Source organism: Acinonyx jubatus, chromosome C1 (assembly GCF_027475565.1).
Source record: "Acinonyx jubatus isolate Ajub_Pintada_27869175 chromosome C1, VMU_Ajub_asm_v1.0, whole genome shotgun sequence".
NCBI lineage: Eukaryota > Metazoa > Chordata > Mammalia > Carnivora > Felidae > Acinonyx > Acinonyx jubatus.
The window spans coordinates 92,441,723-92,467,268 of record NC_069381.1 but is presented as its reverse complement, the minus strand read 5'-3'; the positions used below and the strand labels follow the sequence as shown (position 1 = coordinate 92,467,268).

Genomic DNA, 25,546 nt, shown 5'->3' with positions numbered 1-25,546 from the left:
GTTCCACCCTTGCTCCCTCAGATTGTCTATGGCAGCCAGAGGGGTCTTTCGAAGATGGAAGTCAGATCATGTTGCTACTTCGCTCGGCACCTCCAGTGGCTCCCGTTTCACCAAGAGTAGACACCAAAGGCCTACTTGACTCATAACACACTCGTGCTCTGGCTCCCCACTGCCCCCCTGACCGCATGTCCTACTTCTCTCCCCTCCCATTCCGGACTCATTTAGCCTCCTTGAATTGGATGCCAAACACTTCCAAACCTCGAGGCCTTTTCATTTATTGTTCTCTCCGGAATGGAATGAGCTACGTTCAGATATCCACACAGCCTGCTTCCCACCTCCTCTCTTCACTCAAAGACCACTTTCTCAGGGAGGCCTTCCTTGAACACTACCTGAAGCAACCCCTCTCCCCAGCGTCCCTACTCCTCCTTTCTCTGCTTTATTTTTCTCCTTAGCAACGCCACCCAGCAAGTCCTTAATCTTCTATTATCTTATTATTCCCATGAGGGCTAGGAAGTTCGTCTGCTTGGTTCACCACTGGATCCCAGGACCCACCACAGAGTCCAGAACCTAACAGGCACTCAGCGAACCTTTGAGGACTGAAGGGATAAATTAATGACAGTCATTTGGATTGTTTTCCACCTTTGGCCACTAAAACACGTACTACAATGGCCAATATGGTTCACAGGTCATTTTTGTTTTGAGGGAATATATCTGCAGGGCAAATAACTGGAAGTGGATTTGCTGGGTCAAAGGACACGAATAGTTATGATTTTGAGAAACACTTTCCGAAAGTTTTGGTGGTAAGTCTACCACAATCTACCACTTTGTGTTGAGCAAGGCACATGGTGAATTGTGTGGCACACCATGCTGACTTGGGTTTTTCACTGAATGGAAAGAAAGTAATCAGGAGAGATGTTGCCCAAGGAATCCAAGAAGTTAACTAGCCGTCAACATGAATGTCCCATCAAAAATGCTAGAGGGTCATCACGGTATCCTGGCCACGCTGCATTTGCCATACATCCAGTGACTGCTTGGGGGCATGGACTGAAAGTCCAGATCCTATGGCTTGGATCCTTTCTGGTATTGGAAGACTTCAGAAGAGGACTTTCAGCATATCCACAGACAGCCTGTGCTCTTTTCGAGTGGATTCTGAGATGCCCTGGCCAAAACTCTTCTTGGACTCTGCCATGGCTACCAAATGGCATGACCCCTGGAGATGTCATTCTCACGGTGGTCGGTCTAAATGGAGCAGCGCACAGCCTGGGAAGCTGTGTGCAAGGACCCCAGCATTCTATAGCACTGCTCTAGGTCAAGGACTTGAAATGGTTTCAGGGTTCCCCATCTCACCGATCCTGTCCTGGAACAGTCACAGCTCTGCAACAGTGGTCTGCCACATATGGACAGTCGAACAACTGTCCACCCTCACCCAGCCGTCGTTGCTGGCCTTACCTGCAGCACAGGCTGTGAAGGGCATCCTTGATGGAAGAGTTTGGCCTTTGAGGCCCTTAGGTCTCCCCTTCCCCATTCAACACATCCATCCAAGGTCAAGAGTGGGAGCTGCCCCAAAGAACTGCTCAGTGAGCAAGATCTCAAGATGAACTTGCAGGCTCTATCCAGACTGAAAGTCACAAGAGCTAGATGGGCCAGGTGCCACACCTGCTGGGTCTTGGTAACCTGGCTCCTCCAGGTTACTTTAAACTGCACTTCACGGAGGCTCTGACCCATATACATGCTAACATGACGTCACGCCGTTTCCTGAACATCCAGCAAAAGGTTTTGGAGAGGAATGTCCTCTGTTATGCAAAGTACACATCAACCATCTCGCATCCATCTGATTGGCAAAAATTGAGGTCTAACAAACGTGGAGCAACAAGGACTCTTGTCTACAACTGGTGGGAGTGTCGACCGTTGCCACCACTTTGCTGCTGTTTTTGTAACGTTTATTCATTTTTGAGAGGCAGAGAGAGAGAGCGAGAGCATGAGCAGGAGAAGGACAGAGAGAGAGGGAGAGGGAGAGGGAGAGGGAGAGGGAGACACAGAATCTGAAGCAGGCTCTAGGCTCTGAGCTGTCAGCACAGAGCCCAATACGGGGCTCGAACCCATGAACTGTGAGACCATGACCTGAGCTGAAAGTGGATGCTTAACTGACTTGAGCCACCCAGGTGCCCTGTTGCCACCACTTTGGAGAGCAATTTGGCCACCATCTAGTAAAACTGAAGGTATGCATATCCTTTGGGATGGCAATTTTACTCCTGAATTTTTTCTAGACACCCTAGAAAAAATCTGTGCACATGAAGACCTGTGTGATAATGTTTACTGTAGTGTTACTAGCAATAGTGAAAGCTGGAAACAACAGAAGTGATCATCTAGAGAATGCACAAATAAAGTTCCGTGCTATGGTGGAATACTGTCCACCAGGGGAGATGGAGACACCAAAACTACAAACAGCACTATAAATAAACCTCAAATAACAGTATGGGACAAAAATAAAAGCTGAGGCAAGTCACAGGAAGTTGCATAAAATACGATGCCACTTACGTAAAGTTTAAAAGTACGCACAAATGCTATACGTTGTTTATGCACACACGAATATGTATTACGAGTTTTAAAAAATGTACTAGGGGGATGAAGCCTAAATTCCAGATAGTGGTTTTCTTTAGGGGAGGAAAGAAATGGGATCAGGTCAAGCTATACGGGCATTCTTTATGGCCTCTGTAATTTTGATCTCTTAAAAATGTTTATTATATTATATATGTGTGGTTACATGCCTGAGATATTTCATAATTAAAAAGGTGTTTTAGGGGCGCCTCAGTGGCTCGGTTGGTTAAGCATCCGACTCTCGATTTTGGCTCAAGTCATGATCTCGCGGTGCGTGAGTTTGAGCCCCCCATCAGCCCAGGGCCTGCCGGGGATCCTGTCTCCCTCTCTCTCTGCCCCTCCCCCACTTGCTCTCTCTATCTCTCTCAAAATAAATACAAAGGATGTTTTAAAAAGCATCTGAATCAAACGGAGAGCGGTACTGTGTATGCTGGGACCAGAAGCCCATCTCATGAATCTGTTCCATACTGGGCTCTCTCAACATGGATCCCACCAAGGGGCCCATCCGGACACCTGTGTGAATCTCCCCATTTATGAACATCTCCAGAGTATACAGTTTCCTCATAAGGTTCAATAAAGTATAACTAAAAGATTCAAGTGAAAACGTTGGACAGATCATCATTCTAAAATACAGTTGAAGTAATTCATAGAAACTGTTGGCTTTCTTCTCACGGCCATTTCCCTCCCAAAGAAACCAGATTCACATTATTGTCTTCTTTGTCAGACATCCCATGTTCACAACAACCTTATGCCAGCCACGTGGCTCGGGAGGCACACTCCTGCCTCAGGAGGTTTGCTAAGCTCTTCCTAAAGAGGACCTCTGTGGATGTTCACATACAAACCTCAGATGTTACCGCTAAGAATGCTGGGGGCCAATTTAGTCCCTCTCTGATGAATATAGAGCGGTGTGTATCCTGCCCATTGCCACCTCCAAACATCAGGGGCTCTTCCCAGCTGCAGGGCAGAGCTGGGAGGGAATGGGGATCTCAATCCCCACCAGATCTGGGTTCTTCTCCCAGTGTCATCTGTATGAACTGTCTGTGTGAGCCCTGGTGAGTGTGAGCACGTGTGTGCCATGGCAGTGTTAGGGGCTCAACACGGTGGAGTTCTGACCCATGCCTACAGACTGGAGTCTCACCCACGAGCTGGGTGCTCACTGATCAGCTGGCATTTGTAGGTGGACCTCCCCAGCCTTGCCAGCTGGAGTTACTAACGTACATTGCTTGGGCACCTTGAAGGACATCCCAATCTGCATTTGAAATCCCCTTATTCCTCAGGGGACTGGCTCTGCCAGCTGTGGCCAGTGGTCTGAAGGGGAACAGAGAGGCAAGGCCACATGGTGGGCAAAGACCACCATTAAGAAACCCGTGTGTACACATTCGGGATGTCTACTGCCCTGCTAGTGTCCTGTGACGTGCACAGTGGTCCCTCACTGGGCTAGGGGGAGGATTAAAGGAGAGAAGATACGGATGGATTTGGTCAGGGTAAAATCGCTACCCACACGGCCTATTATCTTGAGTTAAACAGTGACACCGTTCCCCTGATTTGGGTACAAGCTGTGATTCCCGGGGGGGAGATCTCTTTTCTTAGGCATCTTCTTGGCTCCTGCTGTCACAGATGCGCTGACCCCACGGAGCCTGCCACTGCTCCCTGCCCCAGTCCCACCTGACGTCCCACCTTTGCCTCAAGCATGCCCAGTGCTTTCCCTCAATTGCTCATGCGGTTCCCTTCACTGCAATGTCCTACTGCCACTCGCTGAAATCGGATCTGCTTCCGGGTCATCCGTTCCCTGAAGCTTCTCCTGATTTCACCCAAATTGGCGTGATGTCCCTCTCGTTGGAACCGGGGCCCGTGACTATGCCTGACACGTAACAGGTCCTCAGTGAGTGCTAAACTGCACGAAGCCAGCAGGGCTCTGTGGCATGGTCAGTGTCTCCCAGACCCTTACCTTGGGGGTGAACATGTGTAGGATGCCATCGACGGCCCCTCGCAGCAGCAGCCCCCGGACCAGGAAGCAGGCCAGCACCACATAGGGGAAGAGGGAGCTGAAATACATCACCTGCAGAGAAGACAGGGACCCGCTGTGGGGCAGAATGCCTCCCGCAGCTGGCACCCCCCTCCCTGCTCACAGCTGGGGCACAGGAGCCCTCCTCTGATGGCAGAAGAAAGTGCAGCCCTGGGACCCCTGGGCACAGGGCCAAACCCATCCCACATCTGGCCTCGAGCCAAGGCAGGAGCACAGACAAGCTGGAGTCAGCGCGGCTGTGCCTGGGGCCAGTTTCCTCCTTTCAAGAGCTGGTAGGGCTGGGTCTGTGGCCTCCCCGCCCCCAAGGGCCACCACGGGGGTGAGGAACCGTCTCCTCTCCCCTCCTCCTGTTTTCATGTCTCCTGCCTGCTTTTCCATCCTTGACTCCAGGGGACCCCCTAAGGATCTCCCGTGATCTGAGTCCTGATCCTGGCTCTACCATTGTCAACCACGTGACCTCGAGCGATTCACTTAACCTCCATGTGCCTCCATTTCCTCATCTATAAAATGGGTGTAATGCTTCCTAACTCATAAGGGTGTTGTGGACCCAAAGCAGTCAGACATGTGGCAGTGCCTGATAAGTGCCACGAAGTCTCAGCTACTTTTGTGGCCTTTGGAGAGGGAAGAGGTGGAGAACACTCTACCTTTCCAAGGCTCAACTTCCTTACTCATTGAGTCCATTATAACACCTGGAGCCTCAGACAGATGGCCAAGGCTCTAGTTCCAGCTCTGGGACGCACTGGCTGCCTGATCTCAGGTGAGGAGCCTTCCCCAGTCTGGGCCTCAGTTCACTCATCTGTAGAATGAGTGGATTAGGCCACGGGTCCCTAATGTCCTTTGCAGCCCCGACAGTCCATGAATACCGTACATGCCAAAGAAGAAAGGGCCCTTACTTGAAAGGGGTCTGAGCTCCTGGGAGAAGGTGTGTGGGGTTGGCTGGACTGCACCCCGAGAGAGCCACAGAGAGCCGTCCTCGAGGCCCCAAGGTGCCTGCACTCACAGCATGCACCTGCTCAAAGAGCCCTTTCGTTTCCACAGGGCGAGCTGCTGAGTTTTACCAAAAAGTGCTCAGAGCAGATGCTTCTAGGGCTTTTGTTTGGGAACCTTAAGGGTTAGGATGTAGACGAATGTCCCTGGGTCAGCACTCCCAGCTTTTTTTTCCTTTCAAGTCTGCAGAGCAGGCCTGAGTTATCTGAGCACAGAGGCAGCTAGCGTTCAAAGCAACGATTTTCCACAAGCCCACTCCAACCCCCTCCTGGTGGGCAATAATCCAGCAGTGACACTCCCGTCGCCTCCATGGGGGGGGGGGGCTGTGTCATCATCCTGAGCCACTCAGAGGCCAAGCCCACCCAACAGACCCTGCATAGCATATCCCAGTGTCCTCAGACCCCTGTCTTCCATGCTCTTCTACCCCCCACCCTGAGTCCCTTCCTGACTCACCTTCCCGGAGGACTGGATGCCCTTGACCACAGCCATGCCCACGATGCTCCAGGCCACCAGGAGGCACAGGGTCATCTTCCAGTTGAGGCCACCGCTCTCCGAGATGGAATTGGAGATGTCCAAGGCCTCTCGGTACCAGAAGTAGGTGGTGGCTGAGCTCTTTTCACACTCTGCCTCCACCACTGAAACAGCAGCAAAGGCCACAGTGCCTCAGTCGGGGCTCTGGGTCCCCCTCCTCTGCCTGACCCCCAACGAGGGCAGCAGTGGGCGAGAGGCCAGCTGAGTGTGGGGAGCAGGGAGGGACTGTGCTCGTTCTGGGCTAGCCAGGATCTGGCAGACCCTGAAGCCTCCAGATGGGGCTCCAGATGGGGCCCAGGAGGCTTTGGGACACACTGATCTGGCTGCATTCTCACACATGCCACTCCCTGCCCGCCTCCATCGGTGGAGGACGGCAAGGGTTAGGCAGAACTGGCCTCAAGTTCCCTGGGAAAGGTTCTGAGCTAGGAGCCAGACATCTGGATTCTCATCCAAGATCCTTGGTTAAATCAGTAGTGCAACCACAGGAAAGTTGCTTCTGGACCTCAGTTTACCCCTCTGTGAGGTGGGATACATCATTTGGCCTTTTATAGGACTGGCATGCAAACTAAGGCTGTTTCCAGACAGGATGGTGTTAGAGTTACACAGGATTGTAACAACTAAACACAAGTCACAATTTCTAGAGTTTTCTCTACACTCATTTCATTCAGTCCCCATAAGAACTCTATGGGATAGGCTGGCAAGGATCATCAGAACAGGAAATGTGGGTCAGGTAGGTGTCTTATTCAAGGCGACACAGCAAGTCAATGAAGTCTCAAATCTCTGCCTAAGCCTCTGAGGCTCCTTCCACCCCTTCCTGAGACAGGCTGGCTGGAGAACCCAGTTGGTCATACTCAGGAGGTCCTATACTTGCCTGCCACAGTCCCATTCCTGGTGACAGGACATTCGCTCCAGGGCAGTGGGTACTGGAAGGACTTGAAGAAGTAGAAAATGCTCCAGCCGATGATCACATTATAATATAGCCCAACAAACAGGCAGACCTGGGGACAATGGTCGATGGTCGGGGGAAGGGTCATGAAGGCTGCAGGCAACTCCACCCCACCCCCACTCCCCATCCTAGGCCCAGGCTCCGGCTGACTGCACACAACACTGCTCACAGTCTTGGAGGAAGAGGAGGAGGAGGAGGGGGAGGAGGGATGAGACACAGGCACTGAGGGCCTCTTCCTAATCCTCCCTTCATCTGGTATTCAGGGAATCCACAAAAGAATGTTTCAGATATTAAAGATCTCTCCTTTAAGCAATGAACTCTTAAAATGGTAATCCTTTCCAGTTTGAAATTCTTCTAAAAATGCTTAAAGCACTTCCCCATCATTTCCTGATGACTCAGGATTACAATCCCAGAGCTGCCCTCCGGGACCCTGGAGGCCTGCTCGCCTTTTGCCTCTACAGACAATGGCCCCAGACTGCAGTGTTCCTTGAGCTTTCGTGGATGCTTCTTCCTGGCTTCCTACGTCTTCCCTCGTCTCAGGACCCCACTCTTCGGTACTGTCAGCAGCCCGCCTCCAGAAAGATGTCACTTTCCATGTCTTGGAAACATGATCGCTACCCTTGGCAGAATTGCATTTGAGATAGGAGTACACGGATTCTGACTGAGGGTTCGAGAGGTTTCTCAGAAAGCAATGCTTTCCCGCACGGGGGTTGGCCGTATCCGCTCTGGATGCCGAGAGGCCCCTTCCGCCTCCAACAGCCTGCTCGGTAATGCTGATCGGCGTGAGTGCCGAGGGCCCTTTACCACATCAATGTCACGAGCCCTGGCGTGCAGGAGCAGACGCTCGGACGGCACACCTTAACTGCAATATCAAGGGAGAGGGACCCCCACTTCTTTCACTTGGGTGCTTTCAGGCCAAGGGGAGACCCATTCACACTCACGTGCGTACACATGGCCAGCCCCGGCAGGGTATGCTGTACTTGGCTGTGTCTCCCTGGGCAGAGGTAATGCCCGCCATGACTATGGGAGCCACACAGACCCTCCCCAGTCTCTGCCTGAGACAAGTTTGGGCTGGCCATGCTACCAGGCCTAACGGAATGCTCAGTTCCTTCCAGAGGCAGGTGTGAACACGTGCACCCATGGGCTCTGCCCATAAGGGAAGCTCAGTTTCCTCACCTCGAGAGCTAAGTGGAACCTCACCTCCAGGCCCGTAAATGAGCCTCACGGAGTTCCCCATCCAGGCCCGTGGGGTGTCCCCGGCTCCCGCTGTTCCAAAGCCGGGTCGGCCACAGGCTCTCATCTGAGACCTTCTCCAACGCAGCTCATGTGCACAGCAAAGTGACAAGGAACCCCCACGCCCCAGGACTGCCTTTTCCCACCACACACCTGCCCAACTGAAATACTCCTCAGTCAAGGAGAGAGGAAGGGCCTCTCTCATGGGGAGCTGATGGGCTGGGAAGCACAGGCATCTGGGACTGGTCCACATGTCCACGGAGAACTTCGGCTGAGATGTCCCAGGCACCCCCTCGAGACGATGTCCCAGCCTCTCCTCCTTGGCAACAATTCCCAATATTATATCCTGCTTCGGGCAGTAATTTAGGCACTGTGTGGCCCTGAGACACCGGCTGGAAACAATTCTCACGCTGAGGGTCTCCCTCCTGCCCTCGCCCTGGCCCAAGACTCCGGTCTACAAGCCCCGTACCCCAGAGCGGCCCCTCTGCCTGCCGGTTAAGTGCCCAGTGTCTGCCTCTGACTCACTATGCAGCTGGAGAAGCCGATGCCCCCCAAGCGGGGGCACACGTAGTGCCACACACCAATGCTGCCACGGCGGATCCTCTGGCCCACAGCCAGCTCCAGGAAGAAGAGTGGGATCCCGATGATGATCAGTAGCACGAGGTAGGGCACCAGGTAGGCACCTGGGGAGGAGAGAGGAGAGTCACGGGGTGTCCAGAGCATGGCACCAGGGTAAAGGAGGACGGCCATGTCCTGCAGACCTGCCCACATCTCTGATCACCCCCAAAGTGCCAGCGGTCCTGTGCTCCTCCAGGAATGGTCTGGCTCATACGTGTGGCCCACCACACACTGGCCGCCCAGGCCCTCCTTCTCCCCCTTGACTCTTCTGCCCTGAAATGCTAAGGGGGGATCTAGATGTAGGTCCATGCCTCTCGCTCACAAGGTTGGATTCAGAGATGGACAGACAGACAGATGCCGCACTCTCAGGAATCCACACATCAAATCACAAATAGACACACTCTCCCCTCCCGACGTACTCTGTGGACACCTGTTCACACCCCCTCCCACCCACAGAGAAGCAGCCCCAGATGGAGTGGACCCTGCTCCCTCGTCCCCCAGAGGCACAGCCCCGGGGCACAGCCCTCCCTGCATCTGAAGCAGATGCTGACACAGCAGACTGGGTAGCTCCAGGGAAGCGGAGCTTTTGGAAGCTCTCCAGGGAGAGAGGGTCTGACCAGCATCACCATTAATCTACAGCTAATTGGGAGGAACGAGGGAGAAATTAGCAGTTCAGAAAAGCACGGCCAAGAGGATCATAACGGATAGACAGGATGGATCTTGATAAAGATTCCAGATGAGAAATTAAACTCACTGTCCCTGGCCTCACTGCAGACACAATCTCAATTCCAAGTGACAGGGCAGTTAGCAGGAGAATTAAAATCGTGTCTGGACACAGATGAGCGATCCCTGCTGAGAGACGTGCCAGCAACCCAGTCCTGTTAGCAATGCTGTCACACAGCCCCCGTCACCAGTGCCATCATGGCCACTCAGCAACCCCAGACCAAGCCTTGCCAGCTTGGAGCATCCAGAAGACCCCCAGCCACATGGCTCTGGCCCCCATAACATGACATCCGTATGTGTGCAATCTGCCAAAGAACCCGGGGGGATCAGGCGTCTCTTGGGCACAAGACCCAGCACTCGGCAACAGTCAGCTGTTGACTATAGGCCTACCATGCTCTTGGCATGTGGGGGGTGCGGGGGGTGGGTACTTGGGTGAAAGAAGGCACAGCCGCTATCCCAGGAGAGCTCACAGTCTGGAAGGCAAGACCCTCAGGTTCACACGAGCAATGTCAGCACGTGTACACACACATACACACGGACCAGTCACACAGAGCCAACCGAGCACACGCATGCTGAGGGAGGGGTCAGACAGAACTCATCAGGAAAGTCCTCCAGGGGAGGTAACCCACCAAACCTTACACAACAGCATCTGACTCATTAAACATCCACACGCATACAGTCACACGTACACGTAAATTCCACGTGTCGCTAACAAGCAGCCTGAAAAGAGGGTGGGCCCGAAGGACTCGCGGTTCTGTCTCCTGGTCCGGAGTTTCAGGGAAATGAGAGAGGAGAGAAGTGACATGCAGAAAAGCACAGGGACACAGCCTCCCTAGTTTCGTATTTCACCCACATACCCTTGGGTGGCGCAAGATGTGCAGAAAGATGGGTTTCGGGGTAGCAGAAGAGTAGGCTGGCATCCTCTGGGGATGCTTCTCTCCTCTGCCCCAAAGAACCAGGGAAAGCCTCCACATCCGTGCTGTCCAAAGAGCGGCCCCACAGCAGAGACCGGTCCCTGGCAACCCGCCACCTGCCCCTCGGGCCGGCCGCCTGCGCCAGGCCCAGGGCACTGACTTGGCTGCAATTGTCCTGACCGTGCCACGGCCTAGCCACGCGCAGCGCTCGGGGGCTGGGGGCTGGGTGAGAATTGCTGGTTAGGCAGAGGTGCTTTTCTTATCAACCTGTGCTGAGATCCTTTGGAAACGCACCCTCTACCACCTTAGAAAATACAACCTGGAGGCACAACTAGATCGATCTCCTTTGACGTTTCAGGGACGTTCGGGAGCCTCAGGTCATCAGCCTGAACAGCCAGGAGTGCTGTGCACGGTGTTAGAAGTTCCACAGAACATGGCTCTAGGAAGGTAGACTGTGTGATCTCTGAGGCCTCCTGGATCTCTCCAGTCTCTGTCCTGGTCTGTATTCTAGGTCTTGCTTCCGGCACACCCTGAGGTTATTTCTGGGCTTTGAAGCACCACCTTGGTCTCAGCCTGTTGAGATGCGTAGTAAGTAGGGGCTGACATCTGGGGGGGGGGGGGGGCAGACCCCCTGGGCTTGAATCCTGGCTCTGCCACTTACTAGCTGTGTGACTCTGGACCAATTACCTGATCTCTCTACACCACTGTTTTGTCCTCTGCCTAAAAAAGGATAATAACATTAGGTAGAACCACATGAAACTGCTGATCTCTGACCATTTTTGACTTATAAAAATGGTCATTTCACATGCTTCAACTCTACCCCTATGGCACAGGGCTGTTTCAAGGATTCAGTGACTTTCTTACCCCTTAGTAAGCACTTGATGAACATTTGCCTCTTTTCAAAGATAAACAGGAAAAAAAAAAAAGCAAACTAAGAGGACACAGAATAAAGAAACGGTCAGCATCTAGTCGCGCTAAGCAGAGCTCCAGAGTTCCCACCCAGATTTAAGCAAAGTTGGACTCGATCCTTCACGGCTCGGAACCACAGAGCTTCCACTCTTGGACCGAATAGTTGTCTCTTTCCTGTATGTGAAACATGATAATTTATCTCCTTCCAAAAAATATTTAAGATGACTTATCATAAACCCCGTAGAATACTGGAGTCAAAGGCAGAGATAGAAAGGGACTCTAGGAATCAGAGAGGGGGGAAGGATGGGGGCAGGAATGAGTCATGGGGAGCTCAAAATCCTGAGAGTTATATCAACTCAGTGACCTGAGTCTGGCCATGCGATATAGGCGAAAAGCTCTAATTGGTAGCTATTTATTGCTTTATTAGAGGTGGGGGGAAGACCTTTCAAAGCATGGAGAGCATATAGTGAATAAACGGTGCCATAGTGGCAAGATAAAAACCTCTGGCCTCAGTTACACTGGCTCGAGGGGGCATGCTCACTTCCCACCCTTCAACAGAAATTGGAAAGAAGGGAAGTCTCCAGCCAGGCTCGGGCTCTGGACGAGAGAGTGTTCTGCAGAGGAGGGAGCATCCCTGAATGAGGCTGCATCTCTGGGAGAGGCTACATGGCCAGAGTCCCACAGAGCAGAGAGAAAAGGAGTCAGGTGAGAATGCCTACAAAGCTGTGGCCACCCATCAGGCTGGAGTGTGGCAGTCCCAGGCCACAGGGACTAGGAGGCACAAGGGCTCTCTGCTGGCTCCAATCACTTTCCCAGGACCAGATGTCTGAGCTTGTAAATGTCCTTGTTTTCAGCCTGCTAGGTTTTTCTGTGTTTATTTTCTGTTAGTTTTCCCCTGGTTTCAAAACAAATTACCTTTGAAACATTCCAGCCTGCCTCAGACGGGCCAGAGGATAAGGGCCCGGGGGGCTGCTACCCACCTGGGTGGCTAGAAGTGGTTAGTAGAAGGGGTTTGATTCCAGGGGCAAGATCCTGTAGGCGGATTAAAACTCGGGGGGGCAGTGCGAGGCCCCCTCATCCCTGGGAGGCAGCAGGTATGCTCAGACTCTGGGGGCCAAGCTGTTCTGGTTAGAATCCTTACTTTATCACTAGCTGTGTGACCTTGAGCAAGATACCTAACCTCTCTATGCCTCAGTTTTGCAGTCTCTACCATGAGGATAGTAACTCCTTCCTCACACAGGGAGTAGGGGGATTCGATGGCTGAACTGTATGAAATTGGTGCTTTGGTTGGTCCCAGACACTTAAATATCAGCAGTTTCATGCATTTCGGCCTAATATCTGGTAAGCGTTGAGCAGTGCCTGGCACCTGCTAAGCCTTTAAGTGTCATGGCCAACAGTTGCTCTTTACTATGCGTCAGATAACAGTGTTAAGCATTCCACACATAAGGCTCACCAAATCCTCCCAACTTTGCTGTAAGGCAGGATCTACTATTATTCCCATTTTACAGATGACGACAGAGAGGCACAGAGAGATCAAGCAACTTGTACAGGGCTGCAATGCCGGCTGGCTGCACTGGGGTTTGTGCCCAGGCAGTCCCAGGCCAGAGCCCACGTTCTTATCATCATCATGCCTGACAGCCTCTTGGTAGCTATGAACCATTAGCTATTTCTGGGGAGCCTTCCTCTGGACTCCCAAGCTCCACCCTATGAGGGCTCCAATTCTGCATCAGCAAAGGGGCGTCCCTTTCCACCCCTCAGCCCGGCCCCTTTGCAAGGCCCCCCTGGGGTAGGCAGGGCTGCCTCTTACCGCCTCCATTTTTCTGGCACAGGTAGGGGAACCTCCAGATGTTGCCCAGGCCCACGGAGAAGCCGATCTGGGCCAGGATGTACTGCAGCTTGCTGTTCCAGGCTGGCCGGTCCTCCGTGTCCAGCTCCTCCTCTGCTGCCTTCTGCTTGCCGCCGGCCTCACCTGCCACGTTCAGGATGCTCTGCTTGTAGTCCACGGGCTCCTCGAGGGCCAGCAGGTCGGCCACTGACTCCGTGACATGCTCACTGCTGTGCTCACGCTGGGTCACCTTGCTGTTCTTAGGCATTGGTGCCGCCTGGGCCACGCAGCCCCGCTCCCCGGCACTCAGAGAAGGTGGGGCTCAGCTGCTGTCAGCTCCTTCTCATCCAGGGACCTGTGAGACCAGGTGAGCAGGGGAGGATCAGCTGACCACCCCAGAGAGGTGGGGAGCCCGAGCGGACCCAGATCCGCCATCACTCCGGGCACATACTCGGAAGCTGGGCTGTGAGTGGCCTGGAATGTTGCGTTTGTCTTTCTCCCTGTCAGGGGGTACCCACCGAGGGGCTCAAAGTCTGCAGACTCAGTTTTCTCATAGGCCGTGCCTGAGCATGCCTGAAAGGCAAACCTAATGGGGTAGGAGGGGCCAACCCACCCACCAAACCCAAATAAAGGGGCATCCATGATGCCACTGCCCCCTTTCGTAACCGCATATCCTGAAGTGTTCCAGGCCCTTCTGAGGCCCCCACAGCCCTCTCCTCCCAGTGGTGCAGGTTTGTGGCCAAGTCCCAGCCCTCCTGAGCTCTAGCTATGTAGCCGAACCATCTGGTGGGACCCTGGGAAACCAGTGTCTGCCTTCTCTGGGGTCTTTCTGTTCAAAATACAGCGCATGGGCCAGCAGCATCACAGGGAGCTTGTTAGAAATGCAGAGGGCACCCGGGTGGCTCAGCTGATTAAGCGTCCGACTCTGGGTTTCTGCCCGGGTTGTGACCTCATGGTTCGTGGGTTCTAGCCCCGTGCTGGACTCTGTGCCGATGGTGTGGAAACTGCTTGGGATTCTCTCTCTCACCCTCCTTCGCTGCCTCTCTCCCTTGCTCTCTCTCTCTCTCTCAAAAATGAATAAAAGAAAACTTAAAAAAAAAAAAGAAAAGAAATGCAGAATGCCAGGCCCACCCCAGATCTACCGAACCATTCTCTGTATGTTTACAGAACCCTTAGTGATTAAAAGGGACATTAATGCTTGCAAAACGAAAACAGAAAACAAACAACAACAAGAAAACAATAAGACATAAACAAAACAAAAAAACCCAAAAGGTTAGCGCTCTCACCATGGGGACCCTGAACACCAGCCCCACATCTGGACCTTCATTCCCCAGGCAGGAGCGCTGACCAGGTTCTGCTAAGGATTCTGGCACTAAAGCCCTAGAGGTGTTTGCTTAGTGCCAACAAATGCTGGGTCATCGCTCAGCACTGACATTATCTGAGGGCCACTGCAGCCAAGAGCCAGTTCTCCATCCTCCGGTGACAGTTTTACAGCAGATAATGTCTGCACAATGCGAGCGGGGGAGGCAAACCCTCCCCTGCTCCTGCCATTCCCCATCCGTCTCTCAGGCTTTCCCTTAAAGAAATAAAGCACCAAGGAAATGAGCCCTTTGAAGGATATCAACATGCTGCTGTGTTTCAAAGCACCTCCTCGTTAAGGGGAGGTTGGAGGATTTAAAATTAAACACACGTACACCCCGGCCTGCAGTTGCCCTGTGTCTTTCTAGGGATGTAAATTACCCGGCTCGGTAATCACTTTACTAGGGGAAGGAGCCGCCTCTGGAAGTCTGTGCTCCTGGTCTGCACCATCGGAACAGCGCGGGCAATGGCACCGTGCAGCAGAAGCTTGACCCGGACCTCCTGGCCGACTCCAGTAAAGCCCCAAACTTCAAGGGAACCTGGCCAGCCGGATCCTGTTACACGTGTAGTGAAGCTAGGACACCCGACAGATGGGGACTGTCCATGCTGGTCTGTGTGGTTAGCCAGTCCTCCCTGGGCCAGGCCATGGACCACAGCAGCAGGTGACAACTCCCTGAAGGGAAACCATGAATCTTTGGTGACTCCCCCTTCCACTCCAGGAACGGTCAAGGTGTTGGGCTTTGCAGTGACCCAGACAGAACCAGCCTACCAAAAAGAGCTCAGAATTCCCTATAAGAAACACAGCTCTCTGTTGGGACTCCACTTCACATTGGGCCAGCCAAACATTCCACTGCGTCCTGGAGGGAGTGTGTGTCTGGGGACCTTTCAGCCCTCCTCCTCCTGCCCACACGACCTAAGGGAATGGTGCCCCTAGGAGTTATGCAATGGGGAGGCTTTTGTTCTTGTTTGGACTGCCAGGATGAGCCCTTTCCCCTTCCCTGGTCAGCAGATCCCTGTCCCCAGGGCACCCAAATGGAGAAAACCTAAGCACAGGCAATGGCAGTTTGAGAGACAGAGAGAGAGAGAGAGAGAGAGAGAGAGCTAGAGAGGGGCAGAGAGAGAAAGAATCCCAAGCAGCCTCCACACTGCCAGCATGGAGCCCGATGCGGGGCTTGAACTCACAAACTGTGAGATCATGACCTGAGCCAAAATCCAGAGTCAGACACTTAACCCACGGAGCTATCCAGGTGCCCCTTAAACAAGAGTTGTTATTAAAAACTAGAACTGGAGGGCGGGTGGGGGGCACCTGGGTGGCTCAGTGGGTTAAGCGTCCAGCTCTGGATTTCAGCTCAGGTTATAATCTCATGGTTTAGGAGTCTGAGCCCACATCGGGCTCTCTGCTGTCAGCATGGAGCCTGCTTCAGATCCTCTGTCCCCCCCCCCCCCCGACTTGCTGTCTCTCTCTCAAAAATAAATAAACACTTAAAAAAATTAAAAAGTAAAAACTAGAACTGGGGAGAAGGGTTGGGGTCCGTCTGGAGACTGTAGTTACCAGGGTGCCAGCTCAGAGCCTGTCTCCAGGTACTCTGCCTGCCGTGGAATTTGACAAGAACAGTCCGCGATGCATTAAGTACGATTTACTGCTCATCATCCCACAACTGGAGAAAACCAAAGGGGATTCCCGCAAGCATGCGGAATTTATCCTGACGCTGACCAACTGGAGAACATGCTTTCCCAAAAATAGCCTAGAGAGTGGCAGCTCTCGTCACCAACAGGAGAAAGTTCTGCAGGAGGGAAGAGCGTCATTCAGACGAGGAGGACTCAAGGACAAAACCGGCACATTCCGGTAAAGCCACAGCAGCATCACAGAAACCACAGGCACGATGGGAGCTTCTTCCTTCTTCCCAAGATGCGTGCCAGAAGGCCCCCTGTGCCGTCAGGTTTGCAGGACGAAAAGCACAAATTTACAAGTGGAGGCACTGGCCTGGGCTGCAATCATGACTAGAACCTTCTGTGCCCAGGAACATGCTCAGGTGACAAAAGTGTCTGACACTTAGAATATTAAAGCTTGAGGGGCCCTAGCAATATTCCCATTCCATGTATGAGGACACTGAGGCCCAGAGAGGAAGCCAGTTGCCCAAAGCCAGTGGGTCACACTCAGCAGGGAGGTGGGAAACAGGACGAAGACAGTGGTGGTGAGGGCAGGGGCTTCGCAATCAGATGGACCTGGGTCTGAGAGCTCCCATTTCTTTCACTCGTTCGTTCATTCCCTCACTCACTTGACATCCATTTACTGAGTGCCTTCTCTGTGCCAGGCTCTGTTCTAGGTTTCAGGGATAGAGCAGTGAACAAAATAAGCAAAATGTCTCCCCTCGTGGAGTTTATATTTCCTGTGGAAGGGCCAGATACTAAAGAAAGAAACAAACATATAAAAGCCAGTGGTGATACGTGACATAAAGACAAATAACATGCGGTGGGGGAGGGGGTGTTGCAAACTGAAGGGCTGTTATTGTATGGTCCAGAAAGGCATCCCTGAGGAGGGGACATTCAAGCAGAGGCACTCAGGAAACAGATGTCGAGTGAGTGAGTGAATGAATAAATGGAAACGCTCAACCCCTGGCCTGCCTGTCTTCAAAGCCCCTGTCCTCCACCACCACAACCGACCATAAGGACTCTGGCTGGTGCTCTGAGAGAGGTGGGCAGCCACTTCGCTTTAATTATGCAGGCGTCAGGCCTCTGTGTGTGTGGGGGGGGGGGGGTGCAGAGGGTCTACATAATGACAGCTGTCTCCTCCAAAGGAGGGCTGCCCTGGGGACTCAATGAGCAGACACATCCAAAGTGCCCAGCACAGGGCCTAGCACCAGAAAGGACCCTGCTCCTGGGAAGCCTTGCATTGTTTGCTTTTTTGTTTTTTGTTTTTCATTTAAAAATATGTAAAAAAAAAAAAAAAACCCTCCATTTATGTTTGGTCACATAAATGCCAAAAGCCAGAGTCAGTTTGTGGCAGAAGTGGGGTGGAGATGGAGAGAAGCGTTTTCCAACACCACCACCTCAGAAATGTTGATTTTTGTTACCAAGAGCTGGCACCACCCTGAGGCTGCTGGGACAGCACCCCACAAAGCCCAGCCCACCCACCTTACCTGGTGTCAAAGAGAAGCAGGTAAAGGCCTGGTCTTGGGTCTAAAGATCAGCAACATTATTACTAATAAAAAAAACATGGCCTCGCAGTAAAGTCTAGCAATATTATTAGTCACGCTGTAGCTCATATGTATTATGGTTTGAAATCACTTGCAAACATTTTGTACTCCGTCTCCTGGCACGGGATGGGGTGGTGACACTGCTCAGAAGCCAGACTGCACGGGTTCGACTCCCAGCTCCCTGCTTACCCGCTGCCTGGCCTCGCAGGTTTCTTAAGGCCACAGAGCTGCATCTCCTCAGCCGTCAAAGGAGGACAGCAGTTCCCACCTCACAACGTTGTGGACAGAACAGGTCGCACAGGTCTCAGAACCATGCAGGAGCCCAGCAAGTGCTCATAAATGTTGCCTCTCCTTGTCATCTCAGTGGATTCACAGCCAGCCCGGGAAGTGGGTGAGGCAGCTGCGCCCCAGGGCAGGACAGCACCTGACTCACATCACATGGCTGACAGTCCCAAGTCTCCTCGTGCCTCCGCTGCCTCCATGGTTTAAAGAGGACACAGCACCAGTGATATGGATCATCCTTTCCCGCAACCCCCAGTTCCCTTGGAGCCCCTGGGATGGTGAAAGGTGAGCTTGCAGACCAGGGCGTGGGAACCCAGCGTGTACCCAGCCAACAACCCTGACGCATTACCTGGGACGAGCAGCAGGGTCAGAGAAGGATCCAGGAGGGGCGGATTCCTCTCTACCCCTAACTTTACGGGGCTTGGAGCCAGCCGTGATCCAGGTATCAGGAGGCCAGCCAGGTGCTGGTCCCGACCACCCACCAACCAACCATGCAAGCTGGCACCATTGCCCTGACCTCTCTAGGCCTCAGTTTCCCCGTGTGTAAAATGGGTTGGTCTTCATGATCTCCGAGGCCCTACCACCTCTGCCAGTTGAGAGCTCACTGGGGTGTCGTGGGGACGCTGTGACAGCCAGCCAGCCGTACTCCAATTTTGCCCCTGCTCAGGAGCTGGGGTAGGCTGTGAAGCTGATTCCAGGAGCAGCGCGTCAGATGATGGAGCTCTGAGGCACTGAAGGGCCTCGATTACTCAAAGCACAATGCAGGGGGGGCTCGAGAGTTGAGAGAGCCCTTGGGGCCAGACCTGTCACTTAGCAACAGATGCAGCCTGCAGCTCAGAAGCTCGAGTGAGAAAAGCAGCACCAGGGAGTGAAGCTCCTTAAAAAGAAAAAAAAAAATTGTGCGACTAGGAGGCAGACAGGTAAAAATATCCCCTGCCGGAGGGCTGACGGCTCCACCACAAGTTTCAAAGCGTGGCACTCGGCCATCACCTCAGGGGTGAGGGGAGGCCGCTCACCCTGTGACTGGGGCCAGGCCCCGCCCCTCCGCTCCAAGCATCCCGAGGTGGGGGCCTTCTGGAACGCGGTGTCCAGTCGGCCCCCTGAGCACCCGCCTCTTGGGGTCACAGTCTCTCTCGTTCGGGAGGGTTGTACCAGTAACCCCGGGGACGAACCCCAGGGAATCACTTCTTTTCCAAGCCAGACCCCCGGGGGGACTGGGTGGTGAGGCCACCATCTTTGGGAAAGCAGGTGGCAGAGATGACGACAGACCCCCCCACCCCACCCCAGGGCCCTGCTTCCCTCAGCCCCACGGGGAGTGCCGTATCTTGCCACTGTTGGGTCTCGCGGCTCTGGGGACAGTACTGCACATTCTTAAATGCAAACCTCTACAACGGAGAGCTGGGAAGAGCCCCCAGGAGCGGGGAGCAGTGGGAGGACACCCAGTGGCCCCAGCCATAAAGCCAGGGTCCAACTAACTCTAGGCTGATCAGAGGTAAGAAGGAAGCAAGGTCGGGGTCTCTCTGTCTCTCACACAACTAGACAGCTTCCTGATCTCCATGTGACAAGCCGTGGTGGCCCAAACAATTCTCCTAATTACCTCGGAGCCTCTGGGCTTCAGCTGAGCCTAAAGCAGGTCGACTGTTATCAGAGACACAAATTGTCCTACAAATTATTTTTAATTGTTTTATTGAAACCTCCCGGCAGTCACCTGGGGCAAACTGCTCCTGACAGGCCTTGGTGATGGCTGCTCTCCTGGTTTTTCTTGGCCAGCACCATTTGGACCCCTCCCTCCCTCCCCCTCCATGCCGAGGGCACAGAGCCCCGTCAGTATGTTTGAGCCCGTCCTCTCTCCCACTCCCTGTGCTCTGGTTCAGCCCTTCTCTCAGTTCGATGCCTGCAGCAGGCTCACTGTCCTCTGGGCCTTCAAAGGCGGCTTCCTGAAATACCACATCACCCCACTCCCACGGGAGAGAGCCCACGGCCCTTGCCAGAGACATTTGCCACTTCTCCATTCCCCAGCCTCAGCTGCCACTTCTCCACCGGGCCCCTGTGCAGAAAACCCTCCCCGGTGTCTGCCTCCTGAAGCTTCCCTTGAAGGGAACCACACTTACTCCCATTTTACAGATGAAGAACCAAAGGCTCAGAGGGGTTGGCTACACTTTCACCGAATGACCTTGAAGGTGCAGCTCAAGATCCACCTCGCCTCTGTGGCACGTTCTGTGATGCTGTAAGTGAAAAGTAATGCTCCTTTCTTTCCCCTCTCGGCACGCAACCTGTAATACTCTTCCACGCTTTGACTATTTGGCTTTCTAGTATAACTCCTTGTGCACACCCCCGATTCATCCTCTAAACAGGGAGCTCCCTGAAGGCAGGAACCAAAGCATATCCAGCTTTGCGTCCACCCGCAACTGCCCCCAGCCCAGCCGGCGCCTGGCACACACAGGGCGGAATAGGACGCCTGCAGATGTTCCAGGGCTCCTGCCACCCCACCCTCTAAGAGCAACCTGCTTCCTGGGTTGAAATCCTAACCACTGCCTTCACCTTTGAAACAGCAGCAAGGACAAAAAGCTAACACACTTGACTGAGTCACATTTAAACCTACTAGATGCCTGCGTGCCCCAGCCGTGGGAGCGGGGGGCAGGGGGGACGTGAGTGGGGGGGGGGGTATGAATGAAATGCAGCCCAGAAGCCCATGTGGGGAGGACCCTGGGACTTGGAATCCAGCTTTCTGTTCTGTAATCATCTGTACAATAGGGAACAGTGCTTACCTACCAACTGCATCTGGTTACCACATGGACAGCAAGAGAAAGAGAAGATTCTTGGGAAGTCAAATAAACGGAACAGGAATTTCTGATTCCATTTCACAGATTTGTTGTAGACCAAATCCTCATGTATTACTATTGTACGTGCTCAGTGAATGCGATATGAAGGAAGTGAATGAGTGCATGAATGACAGGTGCATTCTGAATTCCCCCAACTTTCCAGAACCTGACATAATTTCCCAGCTTCAAAACTTTCCTATTTTCTGGTGCAATATTCCCATCCCCAAAACACACGGTGTCCCAAAGATGCCCCACGTGGCAGTGTAAAGCAAAGGTAAGCTAAGAAGTCTGGCCGTCATTCGCTTTCTGCCTCTTCTAAAGGATCCACTATTTGTGCCTCACTCTCTCCACTTTGTAGACAGGGTCTGCCTTCACCTTAGAGAGGTACACACTGGATGGGCACCGTCTCCGCACGGAGTGTTCCACGAGGCTGGTGGGACCATTGCAAACAGCAGCTCAGGCAGAGGAGCCAGTAGAACCTTCTGTGGCCCGTCTCACCTTCCTGTTACATTTGCCGAGCGTGCTCTCTGCAGTTGGTATTTTGTTTTCTTAGTCAAGGAAGAAGGGAAGCAGGAAAAGGGGCAGATGGTCCAGAGGGGGAGGAACTGGCACTGGAATATGTGGGTGGGGCCAGTGCAAACAAAATCTTTTGGTTCAGTTTTACCATTTCATGGGAGGGGGAAAGGCATGCCTAGTCGCTGTGGAAGCAAGAGCAGTGCCATGACCACCCCACAGATGCATTAACCTTGTGCCAAAACTTAGGTGCTAAGGGAACTTCTGAAGGCGGTGGGGGTGTGTCATCATTAACAGCAGCAGCAGCAGCAGCAACAACAAACAACAACACAGGGATCCTTCTTGAGGGCTGGCTCTGTAGCAGCCACTGTGTGGAGTGGCCATTATCTCCTTAAACCCTGCCCATAACCGTATGAGTTTGGCACCACACTTACTGCTATCTTACAGATGAAGAAGGAGAGGCTCAGAGGGATCGGTTGCTGATTTCATTGAACCGCTGGCCCTGCGATGCTGGTGCTTTCTTGAACTTACCAGAGAGGCTCAATGGAAGGTTTTCACCCAACCAGGTCACCACTGCCACCTGATCAACAGCCATTTTGAGATGCCACTGACTGTACATTGTGTCCTGAATTGAAGATGTGACGGTGTGCCCAAAAAAAAAAAAAAAAAAAAAAAAAAAAAATGCATCTTGGAACTGGTGAAGCAAAGCGACAGGTCCACGGGCACAAGTCAAAAACTGGAGGCCCTGGGTCCACACCAGCACAGTCTGACTCTGGGATCTGACTCTAAACCACAACACTATCACAGAAAGATGGGTTTTGGAGGCAGGGAGGTCTGGTTTGAGTCCTGCTGCCACTTACTAGCTGTGAGTCTTCAGGAAAGAACACAGAATCTCAGGGTCTTGGCTTCTGGACCTGAAAAGATGGAGAAGTCCCCAAAGGTGAGGGACTCTTGGTCATGAGGACAAGATGAGATGATGCAGGCGGCATACCGTGAGCTGGCACCAGCTGCCCCTTCACGTGAGCACATGGGGAAAGTGGGTGTGGCCAAGCCTAGGGGCACAGCTGCCCACTGTCCTGCGGTGCCCTGGCACCGGAGTGCGACAAGCATGTGGGTGCCCGAGGACGCGGGGGGCTGGAGGGGGTGCTGGTGCTCCAACTGACTTCCCGCTTCCTTTACTTCCTTCAACCAATATTTATTGAACACTAACTATGTGTCAGACCCTGTTCTAGCACAGCAGAGAACAGAGCAAGCAATGCCCCTCCCCTGTGGGATTTATATTCTAGGGTAAAGTGACAAAAATCAGACAGATATGGGGCACCTGAGTGGCTCAGTTGGTTAAGCATCCAACTCCTGGTTTCGGCTCAGGTCATGATCTCATGGTTTCATGGGTTCGAGCCCTGTGTTGGGCTCTGCGCTGGTGACATGGAGCCTGCTTGAAAGTCAGTCTCTCTCTCTGTCTCTCTCTGCCTCTTCCCCACTCACACTCTCTCTGTCTCTCCCAGGATAGATAAATAAATTTAAAAACAGACAAATATATAATTACTGCCATATGTATAGACATATATCTCCAGTATATATAAACATATCACATAAATATGTAATATTGAATGTGAGGGGACGGAGTGAGACAGGGGTGCTACAATATGTAGAGGGACTAGGAGGGCACACTCTGATAAAGACCTGATGGAGGGAGAGAATGGGCCATGTGAATATCCTGAGAAAGCATTCAGGGCAGAGTGAACAGGAAGTGCAAAGGCCCTGAGGCAGCCTGCTTGGTGAGTAGGAGGACTAGAAAGAAGGACATGGGCCTAGGGCATCCTAAACAAGGGAAGAATGGGAAGTGCCTTCAGGAGGATAGCTAGACTCCAGAGTAGGCAGGGCTTGCAGAGCATGGAAAGGACTGGGTTTCCTTTCAAGGCTCATAGGGAGCCGTTTCAAGTTTTCAAGCAGGAGAGTGATGTGACTCAACTGTTTTTAAAAAGATGACTGAAGGACAAGTGAAGACACAGGGAGGGTAGGTAAGAGGGGATGGTGACCTGAGCCGGGGCGGTGGGTGAGGTTTAGGTTTTAGAGAGAGTGGGAAACATAGAGCCCCAGAGTGCTGGAGAACATACCAGGTCCCCGACAGGTAGACAACCTATGGGACTGTCCCAATTTGGAAAAAGACAAAAGTTTTTTAAAATCACGTGTTAAAATGAAATTCCAGGAGCAAGGAGTGAAAGCCTCACTACCTTCTTTCCTCATTCATGAGAGGCCCATGGTGGTAACAGATGGGTCCTCACAGTATCTGTCCAAATTCTCTGACCTGGATTTTCTTTTCTGTTTGTTTTTTTTTTAACGCTTATTTATTTTTGAGACAGAGAGAGACAGAGCATGAAGGGGGGAGGGGCAGAGAGAGAAGGAGACACAGAATCGGAAGCAGGCTCCAGGCTCTGAGCCATCAGCCCAGAGCCCAACACGGGACTCGAACTCACGGACCGCGAGATCGTGACCTGAGCTGAAGTCGGACGCTTAACCGACTGCGCCACCCAGGCGCCCCTTTTTCTGTTTTTTTTTTTTAATTAAAAAAACTTTTTTTAGTAAAAAAATTTTTTTTAGCATTTATTTATTTTTGAGAGACAGACATAGGCAGAGCATGTGCGGGGGAGGGGGAGAGAGAGAGAAAGAGATACAGAATCTGAAGCAGGCTCCAGGCTCTGAGCTATTTGTTAGCACAGAGCCTGATGCGGGGCTTGAACTCACGAACTTCGAGACCATGACCTGAGCTGAAGTCGGACGCTCAACTGACTGAGCCAGCTAGGCGCCCCAGACCTGGATTTTCTTAAAGCCACTACTTTGTCTTGCCTCAGAGAGAGAGACAGAGGGAACCAAGGGTGTCCAATTACCTGTGTTACCCACCAGACTGCTGAAGGGCACTTGAAGGAATAGTGATCAGAAACCCTTAATTACAGTCCCAACATGATGTCTCTTTCCTGGGAATGAGAAGGGTTTGTGGCTCTTTCCTCATCAACCCTCAGTGTAGCTTTGTGGAGAGGTGGGCAGAAAAGTGCCCCTACTGGGAACAGGTCACAGGACAGCCGATCGCAGTGAAGGGAGCAAGTATTTTTGAAAACCTGCTATGCTTATATATGTTATTTATACCCCCAACAACTTGGGATAAAAGTGTAATTCTCATTTTACAAAGAAACCCAGGCTGAGGGAAGAAAACTATCAGGTACAAAATTACCCTGCCATGAAGTGAAAGAGTGGAGATTCAAACTGTGGGCCCCTGAGCTCTGTAGCCCATTTTCTTTCTGATATTCTAGTGCTTTCCAATCTTTTGTACATCATGACACATGGAGAAGAGAACACTGATATGGCACACTGGGGTAAGCGGTCCCGGCACCCTAGGCCATTCCAGGCAACTCCAAGGAATAGAGGCATCGTTATTTCTGGGCCCCACGCTACCCATCTGCGGCACTGGTTAGGAAGTTTTCCAATGTACCATGACACGGTGCAAAGTGATATACCCGAATCTCATTCAGCAAGTCAACAGTGAGGTGAGTCCATCTACCACCATTTCTCCCTGAGGTTAGGAGCTTCTTCATTTGGCCAGGTCCTTTCCCAAAGCCAATGTCACAATGCAAGTTGGGGGACTGGTCAAGGAGGTTCCTCCCAGCTGCTCTAGAGGAGTCCCCAAATTACTAGCAGGCAGGGCGTCTCGGTGGTGTGCCAGGACCGTGGACAGCGCCCACCAGGCCATTCAGGAAGCCGGTGCTGGGTTGCACCTGCTCTCCTTCCCTTCCAACCCCCCAGGGAAGAGGAGGTCCGCATCCCCACTGGATACTCACCTGGCAGCACCTGATGGAGCTGCTCCAGCAGGTGACTGTTCACTTCCCTTGAAAGGTAGCTTTATCAAACAGCACTCCTGACCTGGAGTGGGATTTAAAACCACAGGAGCCCAGGAGTCTTATAATTAAAGAGAAAATGCAACCAGCAGGAATTTGGGGGTGTGGACCAATGAATTCTATTTGTAAGTGAAAGAATAGGTGGCAAATTAGTGGTGCACAGAATCCAGTGG

At 52.6% G+C, this 25,546-nt stretch overlaps 1 protein-coding gene across 1 annotated transcript in view; it reads right to left on the bottom strand.

Annotated features, from left to right (window-relative positions):
* Window positions 1–25,546, bottom strand: part of SLC6A17 (solute carrier family 6 member 17) — a 51,744-nt gene that overhangs the window by 20,665 nt on the left and 5,533 nt on the right. The window contains exons 2-6 of the mRNA XM_027058380.2: window positions 13,293–13,665; window positions 8,847–9,004; window positions 7,014–7,140; window positions 6,065–6,246; window positions 4,547–4,657 (exon numbers count right to left, since the gene is read on the bottom strand). Of these exons, the coding sequence (XP_026914181.1) occupies window positions 4,547–4,657; window positions 6,065–6,246; window positions 7,014–7,140; window positions 8,847–9,004; window positions 13,293–13,578 (864 nt within the window). The 5' untranslated portion in view covers window positions 13,579–13,665. The remainder of the gene's footprint in view (window positions 1–4,546; window positions 4,658–6,064; window positions 6,247–7,013; window positions 7,141–8,846; window positions 9,005–13,292; window positions 13,666–25,546) is intronic.